Genomic DNA, 13822 nt, shown 5'->3' on the forward strand with positions numbered 1-13822 from the left:
AGAGCGGGAGTGGATGGAAAGTAGAACCCTTTTCGAATGGCACACATCTCACATACTATCTCTCTTGCTGTATGAAGAAGAAAGACTCAATTTATGGAGATATTTTCACTCACCACAACCAATGTGTAGCACCCACTTGGGTGGTGTACATCAGCCATTCTGCACCAGAACGCTCACCACACACCAGCATGAGGTGGAGAGTGAGGGAATTAACGAGTCAGCCAATTAAACAATGAATGACCATGTGATGCTTTGTCTGCAAAAAGGATCCCTGGTGTCTGCTAATGACCTCTATAATCCTTAACTCAGGACTTAAGGGGGCTGACTTGAGACTTGTGAAATAGTAGCAGTTTCGACGCCCTTGCTTTAGGGAACTGATGGTCTTCAAAGCCGTGGGTTTGGATGGGGTATCGTAGCTGTTCGGTCCGTGGGGACGCCGATGAGTGTGTGGTCCGTCTCTACCTTTAGCCTCCAGGGTGAGTACCCTTACATTATAGAGAATCCTTTGACAACGTCAAAACGTAAGTATTAATGGGGGTACTATGTTTTGGTTCTAATAAAATATCATAGTAACTTTTATTTGGTTGTTTTGGATAAAATATTTTTAACTATACTGTTCAAAATAATAATTTCAATATGAATAAATATAATTTTCTTTTATTCCCTAAAATCGATTTGATCCAAAGATTGAATGCATTTATTACACGGCTCTTCTCAATGCTGTGGAACGCTCTGTTCACTTGCATGGGCCTTCACAACTCCCGACGGTGATTTATTTTTGGATAATTCACCGTAAGCATATAATGACCGCTGTCAAGGAAAGTGGATTTTTTGCTGTCATTCCTATTAATCTGCAAGTAGTCTGATAACTTATCAACACCAGCGTACTCAGTTGCTTAGCAACATCAACACCTTTGGCTGACTAATTCTCTGCTGATAATCACTACGAATGCTGGGTAACAAATAAATTGTAAAAAGACACACTGTGTGAAGTTATTTTTTAGGTTTGTCAAATAGCCATGTAATAAGCGCGATAATGTATGGTATTCACCTGTCATTATCGAAAATAAGCCCCTTCAAGGCAAAGCAAGACACCTCCGCTTCGCTTCGCTCTCCGGTTCGCCCTGTTTGGGCTTATTTTTCCCGATAATGAACGGCCTTCTATACATTATCCCTTACATATAAATTTGTGATATGAATACAATATAATGGACCAAGGCTTTGTTTGATTTAATAGTCCTCCAAGAATTCCCACTATAGGCCTTATAACACCAGCCTGCAACCCTATGAACTCCAGGAGACCTTATCTAGAGAACCTCCAGCAGCATCTAGAGAACCTCCAGAAGAAGTCCTCTAGCTGAAGGTGTCGGACTGCGGCAGAAGAAATGCAGCGGATGGACATGGATGAAGATGGGATCCGAAACCTCATGGTTCCTCAAGGTAACTCACCCTTCTTCACTACACCTACTTCAGCACACAGTGGATAGCAGCTTCTACTCCCTCGACCAAAAGGCTCTGAGTGCAATTCACAATGTCCTCAGTCTACTGGCAGTCATCCTTAATAGTCCAGACAAAGTAACTCATTTGGAGCCAAAAATAGAACTAATTGTAAAATATCTATATTTTTCAGTATTGATCATTTCTATGAGGTGTCCAGAACAACATACTAAAAGTCCTAAGAATCCTGGTTCAGGAAATATGTTTAATTCTTATCAATCCAAGATGTCAGACAAGGCCAGACAACAATCCACCGCAATGGGGCTATTTTTTACCTTTACTCCTATCAAAATAAAACTTTATGTAATGAAAGTGTCCATGATAAGTAAAGAAGTTTCTTGGAAAAATCTATTTAAATATGCAAATGAGCTCAACAGTAGGCCAAATTGACTTATGGCCAAGAAACCATGAAGTCACGTGAAGTCGAAAAAACAGTGGCCAAAAAACTAACTTCATAACCTCAATCCAGTAAGTTAACTTATTCATAAACACAATCATTCGAATGCAGGTGAGATTTCATTTTGGGCTGGTCGATTTATAAATGATTGGTATTGGTAAGATTACGAGATTATAGACAGAAGTCATTCTTACCAACTAAACAATTCACTCTCACGCAGAAGACACACTTTCCAGACATTTCAGCTCTTTAAAATAATTTTGCCAGACACCAAAACTTCTTCTCTTTTTATAGTTAGCAAGTATTTCAGACCAGGCGGGCCACACATTAGACTTCTACCGTTTGTAAAGCAGCTTTGCAGTGTTATGAGGAGTGTATTTGTCATACATATGAATGGTGTTTCTGCCTATGCAAATGAGGACATTCAAAAATTTCGGAACGCATGTGCATATTCAAATTCATTTCAAAAGAATCTTGTGATCCAACAATGTTTTACTTTACATGGGTACTTTCAATGTGTGAAGTTTCATATTCATAGGAGTAAAGGAAAAAAAAAATAGTCCCATTGGGGTGTATTGTTGCCTAGCCTTATTGGCACACATCTCGGATTGATGAGAATTTTACATATTTCCTCAACTACAATTACTTAGGACTTTTAGTATTTTGCTCTGGGAACCTCATAGATATTATCTAAGCGATAAAAGAATATTTTACAATTAGTCTGTCGTAAAACGCTACTTTGCCTGGACTGTAATGACCTAGAGTCTGCTGTTACGAACAGCTACATATAATTAAATATTTGATTATGATTTCCTAATATAATTTACAAGGATGTTTCAGGATACATGCATCAGAAAGGAATTTTTTGTTGAATACTACTCACCTCACCCAATCCCCTCCCAAACCTCACCTAAGCCCTCCTCCACCTATCCCAAACTCCTCCTCCACCGACCCAAATCCCTCCTCCACCGACCCAAACCCCTCCTCCACCTCACCTAAACCCCTCCTCCACCTCACCCAAAACCGTCCTCCACCCAGCCCAACTCACCCTTTCCTCCAATTCCCCCTCTCCAACTCCCCCTCCTCCCCCTCCCGTCACTCTCTCCTCCACCTCACATTCCTCCACCCAGGGCCGCTGACAGGTTTGGCTGGGCCCGGGACAAAATTCTCTCAATGGCCCCCCCCCCGCCCTCTCTCACTGGTAGCCTGTTCTTCCTCTATCTCACTGGTAGCCTGTTCTTCCTCTCTCTCATCCTCTTTGGTAGCCTGTTCTTCCTCTATCTCACTGGTAGCCTGTTCTTCCTCTCTCTCATCCTCTTTGGTAGCCTGTTCTTCCTCTCTCTCATCCTGTTTGGTAGCCTGTTCTTCTTCTCTCTCATCCTCTCTAGCCTCTCCTATAAAGGTGAACATATTTCGATAAAAAGGGCTATATCTAAATTAACAGGGGTCAAAATGAACCATTTAAAAAAGAACAAATTGAAAACCCCTTAATTTGACGATTTAACACAGAAAAGAATAGACTGATCAACTTGGCTAACTCTATCCCAAAGACTACAAAAGTTTAAAAATCAAACGCCGAAACACAACCACAGAATTCCCTTGTGCAGCTCCCAAACACATGACGTCGGGATGACAAGCCCATTTATTACGGATAAACCAAAAGGATTATTTACAACTTTAATTGGATAGGCTATGGATATGGACTGAGTGAAGTTATGGCTTTCAGAATCAAACCACAATAAAACTCACGCTATTGTATTCACTTAGAGCTCATTAACTGCACATTTCATCAACCATTTTTCACTTGACCAAGGGGAATCATGTCAAGGGTACTTTTATTTATCGCCAGACCCGCGTTTATGTCCGCTGAACTTCCAGAGAATGTTTGGGGAACAAGGCGGAGCCCATTCATCTGGCGAGTTTGAAGTTAACGGCAATCAGAAACTAAGTTACAGGCTACCCCAAAACGTTAAGTTTATAACCCATTCGTTACATCTAACTCTATCTTAATGGCAATTTCACATGTTGCCATGCCACTGGCTTATTTTAAACCATGAGCCGCGTTACACTGGCTGTAATTCAGCTGACTGGGAATGATTCTCAAATCAATTCAGCCTGATTGGAGTGCGCAGCGCGTGCCTGCCTGAAACATTTGATTTGGACATGGGCCTATTTGCGGGGTAATGTGCATATTCTAAGATTCAATTAGATATAGGCGTATGAAACACAGTGTAATAAAGCCGTTGTGGTTATCAAATTATTCAATGCCCCCTGTCTGTCTGATATTGATCTCCGTGTGACTTGCTCATGTGGTGCTGCGCTAATATGTTTGACACGCCGCCTGTGCCTGTGTTACTTGACGACGGGGCTGGAGAAAGTTGGCCGTGTCTTACCTGGCTGTGCTGCACAGCTGCCTTTACTGGTACCTGCAGCATCACTTGAGTCTTTTCTGAAATATTTATAAAGAGATCCCCTCAGGCTTTCGGCTTCTTCCTCTCTTTTTCGCCTTTCTTTTTTTTTCCAGGGCTCCTGACTTGTGCATGTTGAATCAACTCGCGCACTGACCACTAATGGAATGATGTCGTCTTTTTTCTTCTCCAAAGACCAAACCATTTTGGCATAGGGGTGATAGGGGGTTATTGGCCGTTTTTTCAAGGGCAATGAAGGCAAACAATCTAGGAGTCATTAATTGAATGCAAATAAAGCACTTTTCTTCTCTAAATCAACACATTTTGAAGTATACATACAATAATTAATCCCAACTTCATGGGGGTCCAGTTATGGCCCCCCCCCATTCCAGGGCCCGGGACAACGTACCCGTTTGTCCCCCCCTGTCGGCGGGCCTGCCTCCACCCATCCCAACCCCACCTCACCTTAACCCCTCCTCCATCCTCCCCACTATACCCTCTCCTCCCCCCATTCCAACTCACCTTTTCCAACTCACCCTACTCCATCCAGCCCAACTCACCCTCACCTTCACCCAACCTACCTCAACCAAACTCTCTCCTCCACCTCATCCTCCTCGACCTTCCACAATTCACTCATCCTCCTCCACCCTCCCCAACTCACCCTGTCTTTCACCTCCCCCTCCTCCAAATCCTCCTCCACCTTTCCCAAATCACTCATCCTCCTCCACCCACCCCTACTCGCCATATCCTCCACCCAACCTAGCTCACCACAACCCTTTCCTCCACCTCGCCCCAAACCGTGATGCCATGCTAGGCTAACAAGCTACCTCCGGGCCGCTCTGTTCCAGGGGGGGTGAAGGAACGGTGCCGGCCCTCCAGGTGTCTGACCGCTGGGCTGCTGCTGCTGTGTGCCTCATCCCTGGCTGGAAACGTAACTCAGTTTTACTGTGAGTAACGTCTACATGATGTCTGGTGCTCCTGGAACGTGTGGAGCAGGTCTTGGTCATTGAACATAGATATATATACCGACTAGATATCACATTTGGCTTCTAAACATGCGTCAACAATGCCGCCATCTTGGAGGCATTGTTGGTGGGGGATGGGGTAACCACCCACCTGAATGAATGAAAGTCCACTGAACAGCGCAGCTCAGGCGATATCTAGTCAGTATATATATCTATGGTCATCGAAGACCACACTGAGATTATAAAGTAATTTATAACATCAATAAAACTCAGGAGGGATGTTTCACTCCTCTCCTACCAATTTTGCCCCCTAGTGGCGTATTTTTTAATGTATGTAATAAATCGGATAGCAGCCCAGGCCACTAGGGTTGAAACGGTTAATAAAACGGACGGTTTGGTATGATATCTTACGGTGGGGTTACGGTTCGGTAAGGTTTCGATACATCGACAAAATAAATCTTAACAGTAAAAAACATAGATAGCTTGACTTCCAGTCTCAATTGACCTTATGTCGATATTTTCCTCCAAATAATTCCAATATTCACACCAATGGTTCATTAAATCATCAAATTATCAAATTACAAAACCGTTGAACGTGTGACTACATTTAGGGGTCAGGCAGGCACTGTGGACCATTAAAGCGCAAATCATCTTTAAGTCCGTCCCGCTCAGCCTTCTAGTAATCAGAGAGTAGTGATTCATACACTTGTTGGAAAAGAATCGCGGCCGGCAACGTAAACTGTAAAAACATCACGGAAAATAGGAGCATTCAGGTCATCGGTCTGGGACTACTCCGGTCGGATACTGAAAAATTACTTCAATGCTCCAACTGTGATTCGGACAACAGCTCTATGTTTCGGACGGCGATTGTTTTAATCAGTTCTCTCTTGTATCAGGCACTCTTGCGCACTTATTGTACGTTGTACGTCCTGGCACTTAAAAATAGTACTTAGCATTGGGTAGCAATTTTTCATAGCTTTGTTGTAGAAGGGGAATAGGTTAACCTAGCGATCGTTATCACTTAGTTCTATGAACATCTTTACTGTACCGTCCGCGATATATTGTTGTTTCTCTTTCTTCTGATGAATGTACTTATTGTTAGTCGCTTTGGAAAAAAGCATCTGCTAAATGTAAAGTTATTAGAAAATGGCAGAATATGACCCTTTAATGCTTGTGCTTGTAAAAAGACACATAGCTGACAAACAATATACCTGTCTTACTGTAAGGACTTTTAAAGGACAAATAATAATATAGTATGATAAAAAATAAAATAATTTAGAGTAATAAAGACACCATTCCCTCTGCTCTCAGTTGGAGGTGGTGTGGGCAAGAGGCTTCACAACGCCTTCACCAAGCAAGAGGAGCAACTACAGGAGAGATACAGGAACCTGACGAGGAACAGCACGGGTCTGCACGATAGATACCAGACTCTGGTTGCCGAGAGAGCCAGTCTTCAACTAAGTAACCACGGTTTGACCCAAGAGAGAGACCAGATACAGGGCAAGGCTAACAGCCTTACCAAAGAGAGAGACCAGCTACAGGGCCGGTTTAGCACCCTTACCAAAGAGAGAGACCAGCTACAGGGACAGGCTAGCACACTTACCTCAGAGAGAGACCAGATACAGGGCCGGTTTAGCACCCTTACTAAAGAGAGAGACCAGCTACAGGGCCAGGCTAGCACCCTTACTAAAGAGAGAGACCAGTTACAGGGCCAGGCTAGCACCCTTACCAAAGAGGGAGACCAGCTTCAGGGCCGGTTTAGCATCCTTACCAAAGAGAGAGACCAGCTACAGGGCCGGTTTAGCAACCTTACTAAAGAGAGAGACCAGCTACAGGGCCGGTTTAGCACCCTTACCAAAGAGAGAGACCAGCTACAGGGCCAGGCTAGCACCCTTACCAAAGAGAGAGACCAGCTACAGGGCCGGTTTAGCACCCTTACTAAAGAGAGAGACCAGCTAAAGGGCCAGGCTAGCACCCTTACCAAAGAAAGAGATCAGCTACAGGGCCGGTTTAGCACACTTACTAAAGAGAGAGACCAGCTACAGGGCCGGTTTAGCACCCTTACCAAAGAGAGAAGCCAGCTACAGGGCCAGGCTAGCACCCTTACCAAAGAGAGAGACCAGCTACAGGGCCGGTTTAGCACCCTTACTAAAGAGAGAGACCAGCTAAAGGGCCAGGCTAGCACCCTTACCAAAGAAAGAGATCAGCTACAGGGCCGGTTTAGCACCCTTACTAAAGAGAGAGACCTGCTACAGGGACGGTTAAGCACCCTTACTAAAGAGAGAGACCAGCTACAGGGCCGTTTTAGCACCATTAGCAAAGAGAGAGACCAGTTAAAGAGCCAGGCTAGCACCCTTACCAAAGAGAGAGACCAGCTACAGGACTCAAGCTCCAAACTCATGAAGGAGGTCAAAACCCTGAATGATACAGTTGAATGTAAGTGGAGTTGTTTCGGTTACATATACACAGTATATACATAAGATTACTATTATTTACTTATTTTTTGTGTATCTTTTTCGTAGTAACAAATAATAACAACATATTTTGGATTTAGTAATATAGATCAACATCTACATCTATGTAGATTCCGAGACGCCAAGCTGGCTGATCCGATATATATAGCACAATCAAAGACATTTGTGTTAAAGGCCTAATCTATATATATATATATATATATATATATATATATATATATATATATATACACACACATTCGCTTTAGGTTAAATAAAGCTGATAGTACCTCTAACTAGGTATCCTTTAGACAATTTTTGTGATAAATGTGTGCTGTCTAGTTTCTCTTTCTCTATAGGTCCCCTATTTTCCCAGCGGGCTTGGTGTTGATGGACAGAGACCGCTGGTAGTCTGGTCTATCCTGCGTAACTCTGGTGGACACCCCAGTGTGATGTCACCAGAGGGGGGATCGTGACTTGGCTCATGATGGCTCTTCAACATCACGCCCACTGATCAACCAGGGGGCCTTTAACGGTTGTTTTTATAACCCTGTATCTATTTGCAGCACGGAAGTGTCCTCCGGGATGGATTAAGTTCCAGTGCAGTTGTTACAAAGGCCATACTGGCGAAAAGAACTGGGAAGACAGCCGCCAGTACTGCAAGAGCCAACAGGCTGACCTGGTGATCATCAACAGCAGAGAGGAGCAGGTGAGGAGGAACCAACTGGGACGCACTACTCCTAACATCTAAAGGGCGCTCCACCCATTGAACACTTTTAGGCTCATGTTGGGCGAGTGGGAAAGACCTTCCAATATGATCTGTGATTATATATAGTTTACAATAGGTGCCGCCAACAAAACGTTTTAGTAGTTAGCACTGCGTAGCATCTTATCCCAGCTACTCCTAACATCTAAAGGGGCTCCTGATGGGCGAGTGGAAAAGACCTTCCAATAGGATCTCTGTCATTATATATCCGTAGTTTACAATAGGTGCCGCCAACAAAACGTTTTAGTTGTTACAGGTATCCCAGCTATCGTTGTTTACGGGGAATAGGTTAGCCTTACAATTGTTGGTGCTTGTCACTTGGTTCTATGAACATCCTTACTGTACCGACAGCAATATATTGTTCTCCTTCTTCTGACAAATGTACGTATTGTAAATCGCTTTGGATGAAAGCGTCTGCTAAATGTCCTCTATGTAAATGTGAATGGAAGTGTAAACGTTTTGCATGACTTTGCTACGCCGTCACGGGAGAACTAGTATGACCAGTGCACCAGGACTCCTGGGGATGGACTGGGAGACTCTCCTCTCTGGTGCACAACTCGCTCTGTTGCCACAGACAGTTTGCTGTCTGTTCAAGTGTTATTTTTTCATTTATTGCAAAAACAACTCGTCAAAATACTTCAGCCAGCCGGTGAATAGCAGTATGAGGTGCAAGTCATTGGTTACAGCTAAATAAACTACACCTAATAATGCATATTGTATTGGAAAGCTTCACGTGTTTATTCAAATCTCCTCGCCACTAAACCAACGGGACCCTCAGTGTGTGAAATCAATGGGCTCGCCTGCTTCGTCATCGTCATCATCCAATCATCTAATTATCACCTGATGTCCCAGAATCCTGAATCAAAGAGATCTGGGGTAACTTCTGGTGCACTGCCTTCAGCATCACTGACGCAGAACCGTGAATGAGTATGCAGAAGTATAATTCTATCAAGCTCTTACACTCTTTCTAATTTCTTCCCACATAAATATCTTTGAAGATATTTGTCAATAGTTTGCTCCCGGCAGACACGGACAACTGGATAGGTTTGAGTGACATATGGATCGAAGGGGTTTGGACCTGGGTGGACGGAACCAGCCCCAACACAACGTAAGTTAACCTTTAGTCATCTCCCTCAATGCAACCATAATAATTATGCTCTCTGTTATCTGCTGGCTGTGTCCCGGCTGTGTTCTCTCTCTCTCTCTCTCTCTCTCTCTCTCTCTCTCTCTCTCTCTCTCTCTCTCTCTCTCTCTCTCTCTCTCTCTCTCTCTCTCTCTCTCTCTCTCTCTCTCTCTCTCTCGCTCTCTCTCTCTCTTGTTGTCTTCCCATCGTTAAAACTGTTTCTCCAATATTGATTGTGTGCTTTGAAGGTTCTCAGCCTCATGTGTGCCTAGATATAAAGTGTTGTGGTAGAAAGATTTGTTTTGTTGTGGATCGTCTGCTGCAGGTATTGGGGGAGGAACCAGCCAAACAGCCACGGCGGCAATCAGGACTGTGTCGAGTTCCTCCACAGGGCAGCAAAAAAAACATGGAACGGCGGAGCATGGAACGACCTCGACTGTAAAGAGTTAAGCGGCTGCATTTGTGAGAAGTAGAGAGTAAATGTGTTTGGTATGGGGATGGATGTGTCCATCACCAGGGGATGTTAGGATGTTGCTCGGGAAGGTCCGGATATACCTCCTGTCTCCGAACTGTCTTGTGTTGTATACCGGGAATGGGTTAACCTAGTGAATGTTAGTGCTTTGCACTTGTTTCTATGAACATCCTTACTGTACCGACCACGATATATTGTTGTTTCTCTTTGTCCTGTCAAATGTACTAAGTTGCTTGTGATAAAAGCACTTGCTAAATGCCCTAAATGTAAATGTAGCGATGTTTGGATCTGTCTACGGATGTCTGGATGTGTCTAGTGATGTCTGGATGTGGCTACTGAGTTCTGGATGTGTCTAGTGATGTCTGGATGTGTCTACTGAGTTCTGGTTGTGTCTAGTGATGGAGGTGTCTGGATGTGATCTCTGATTGTCACCAGAGGTGCGTTCAGAATCGCAAACATAGGCGAACGTTCGCGAACGATTTTAAACATTTTCCGTTAAACGAACATAAGCAAGCAAACGTTTACGAACATAGGCAAACTGTCTGAAGAGGTAGTTCTCCACAAACACTTCGGCTACGTGACATTCGTTGCCATGGCATTAAACTAAACTATATTGAAATCATTTACTCCTTTCCTACACAGAAAGCAATAGATAAAACGTTTCATATAGCCTATCTACACCCTTTCTTCAACTGTTGTCTTTTGTATCCTAAAATGCGATTTGAACGTTATATCGCAGTAAGTGGGTACAACTTCGGTGACGTAGCCCTCTATTCTTGAATTTTCCGTACTGGTTGTCTGCAGTAGGCTTTCAACGAGGTCGACCACTTGCAAACCCTCTTAGTCTTCTGTAAACTCTTCCATTAACATGGAGGCTGCCGCTAATACCATGGCCTTCGTATCCATTTTTTTCGTTTACAGTTTGTTTAGAACGGTGTTCAAAAATCGTTCAAAATTAATTGTTTAATGTCAACGCGTTCGTTGCGAACGTTCGCCTATGTTCGCTGAACTTGAACGCACCTCAGATGTGCACAATGACGTTTTAATGCTTCATGTTTTTGTTGTAATGTCGTCAAATCTATACATTTATCAGATCAAATGTTGAGGTGACTGAACTGGTTTACTATACTGTCACTCGCCCCCTCTTCTCCTCGCTTGTGTTCTGTGATTGTACTGTGATTATTCATAACCTGAGGCATATCTGTAGAATGTGCTATCTGTGAAATTCATATGCACTGATTTGGGTGAATACACATAAGGAATAATCTATGTAACAAAACATGTTGTTCATCGTTAACATAAAGCATTTATTATTCAAGCCTACGATGTCTTCCTCAGATCAGATAAGTGTGTTTAACACAACTGTAAAAAAACAATGTTGACTGTGTGAGGGAAAACTTTTCATTCATCTTTTATTTTCTTTAGCAGCAAATATTACTACTAATGTCAATAGAATCAGGTGATATTTCGTCCATCATCTCAACATTAGCCTCATATGGGCTGATTTGGCTCAAGCCTTGTTGGTTCAAGTCACTCTGGCTGAGAGCATCGGCTCTATGAACTGAAGCTATAGACTGAAGTTCACAACAGTTTGAAGCCTTAGCCTTGCAGACAACAATCACCTGTCCAGAGATGTAGTCATCTTTAGCAGTGCTTTATAGGTTTGGACCTGGGTGGACGGAACCAGCCCCAACACAACGTAAGTTAACCTTTTCTCTCTCTCTCTCTCTCTCTCTCTCTCTCTCTCTCTCTCTCTCTCTCTCTCTCTCTCTCTCTCTCTCTCTCTCTCTCTCTCTCTCTCTCTCTCTCTCTCTCTCTCTCTCTCTCTCTCGTTGTCTTCCCAGATAATGATAGCAACGCATGAACTATGTGCTTATTAGTAATGAAACATTCTTTATCCGTTTACTTTTCGATGTCCGTCCATTGTCAGAGATCATCATCAGGTGATTCAACGCCGGTAGGGAGAGGAAGAGGGAGAGGGAGAGGACAGAGAGGCAGTGGATCGGTGGGAGCTAGGCGAGGAGGACGACGAGGAAGAGGAGAACGAGAGTCAAGAGAAGATCTTGATAGGATTGAAGGTTTCCAAAGGCAGAGAAGAGAAGCGACAGAGGTTTGTACAATTTATACGGCTAGCAGCAAATGAACAGGCTATGAATTTCCAATCCTATGCACATAACGAGACCATAGTCACAACGTGAGTTAATTGAGTGTTTTTGAAAACAAAGGCTTTTAGAAAATGTTAGAGAGCATTTGTTTATTTTGCACACCAATGAAGTTGTCTTTTGTCAACGTTGATAAATATGAGATCCTTTACTGCCTTGCCTCCTGTGCACTATATTGCAAAACATGTTTTCCAACGTGTTGGCTTTATGACTACCTGTATATCTAATGGCCTAACCCCATCTTATTTCCTTTCATTTCTTCAGAGATTACTGCAGGAGATGAGCCTTGATGATCACAGACGCCTCGCAGCAGGAATGTTGGAGAGGCAGCCGGGTCTGATTTTTGATCTGCTGCTGGAGCATCAGCAAAGACATGGTGCTCCTACATCTGCAGAGGTACCGGGGGTACCGTGGTGTACCTGTGGCAAGTGCAGAGACATGCCGACGGACAGGGAGAGGAAATGCTGTGGCCAAGACCCTGTCCACTGTGTGAGCCTCCTGCCCCATTTCACACAGTACTGCCTGGATGAGGGTTACCTGCGGATCCATAGGCAGTACCGGGAGAACCTCACTGCCTTAGGAAATGTAAGGGAGCCCGGCGAGGACAACAGGGAATGCAGGCATGCAGCTTACAGACATTATATTTTCTGGCAGCATGGCGCATTAGGACAGGGGAACCGGAGAGTGATTCCCAGCTGCTGTGTTTGGAGAATTAGGGACAAATTCCCTGACCCTCAGGGACAATACACAGGCTACATTCCAGGGATCTGAGAGATTGGCCTGAGTAGTGTTGTAAATATTTGGAGTAAATAGTAAAGTTATATTTATATCTATTTAGTATTCTTTTGAGTTCTGTTTTCTGTTACGAAGAATAAAAGATTTGTTATTTGAGTCTGTGCTGTATTTGTTCTACACTAGGGATCGAGAAAAATGTCAAAATAAGGTTCAATAGCAATTTCATGAACAATACGATTGAAATTTATGTTTTTTTAAAAAACAAAAGTGATTTATTCATATTTACAAACATTTTTACACCTCAAACACCAGCAACACCAAACAACTGCTCAATCGGCCTCCAAGTTGCTAGCAGCATCGAGGGCTGATCCTGTAAAAGACATGGAGTGCCATTAGTCATGTGCACACAATGGATTATCATTAACATGCATGTGCACACAATTAAGTATCAGTTAGAGGCAATGAAATAACAGCAGGTAGATGTGTGTCACTTACCTAGGCCTCTGCTGACACAACCCAGTTGCCAAGAAAAAACGGTGACGGTGTACGTTTCCAAGAACACTGGATACGTAGCATTTCAACGTAAAATAGCGTGTTACACCTACAGTATCCACGCGTGCCGCTGTGGAGGCGGGTTTCGGGGTTTGGGTTTCACGGGTTTCGCGGCAAATTGTGGACATGATTGTTGAGGGGGGGGGGGGGGGGGGAGGTAGACTGTGGTTGACAGGGGAGGGGGGGGGGGGGGGGGGAGACACGTTTGTTGAGGGGGGGGGGGGGGGACACGTTAGTTGAGGGGGGGGGGGGGGAGACACGTTTGTTGAGGGGGGGGGGACACGTTTGTAGG

The 13822-nt window shown here is 43.9% G+C and overlaps 1 protein-coding gene and 1 long non-coding RNA gene across 2 annotated transcripts; both read left to right on the top strand.

Annotated features, from left to right (window-relative positions):
- Positions 1 to 361: 361 nt before the first annotated feature.
- On the top strand, positions 362 to 10352 carry LOC115551982 (C-type lectin domain family 4 member M). The gene is made up of 7 exons (XM_030367630.1): positions 362 to 476; positions 1298 to 1440; positions 5151 to 5249; positions 6579 to 7703; positions 8287 to 8429; positions 9485 to 9594; positions 9935 to 10352. Exons 2-7 carry the CDS (start codon positions 1386 to 1388, stop codon positions 10080 to 10082), a joined length of 1680 nt encoding a protein of 559 aa, XP_030223490.1. The 5' UTR covers positions 362 to 476; positions 1298 to 1385; the 3' UTR covers positions 10083 to 10352.
- A 650-nt stretch (positions 10353 to 11002) lies between these two features.
- LOC115551985 (uncharacterized) lies at positions 11003 to 13134 on the top strand. Its single transcript, XR_003978262.1, has 3 exons — positions 11003 to 11780; positions 12012 to 12191; positions 12508 to 13134. It is a non-coding gene; the product is annotated as an uncharacterized LOC115551985 (long non-coding RNA).
- Positions 13135 to 13822: the final 688 nt, after the last annotated feature.

Source organism: Gadus morhua, chromosome 10, assembly GCF_902167405.1.
Source record: "Gadus morhua chromosome 10, gadMor3.0, whole genome shotgun sequence".
In the NCBI taxonomy this organism is placed as follows: Eukaryota; Metazoa; Chordata; class Actinopteri; order Gadiformes; family Gadidae; genus Gadus; species Gadus morhua.

Coding starts and splice junctions, on each gene's coding strand:
- LOC115551982 (XM_030367630.1), top strand. CDS start 1,386: ATGCAGCGGATGGACATGGATGAAGATGGGATCCGAAACCTCATGGTT. Junction 5,250..6,578: donor AAACGTAACTCAGTTTTACT/GTGAGTAACGTC, acceptor CTCTGCTCTCAG/TTGGAGGTGGTGTGGGCAAG. Junction 9,595..9,934: donor GGAACCAGCCCCAACACAAC/GTAAGTTAACCT, acceptor CGTCTGCTGCAG/GTATTGGGGGAGGAACCAGC.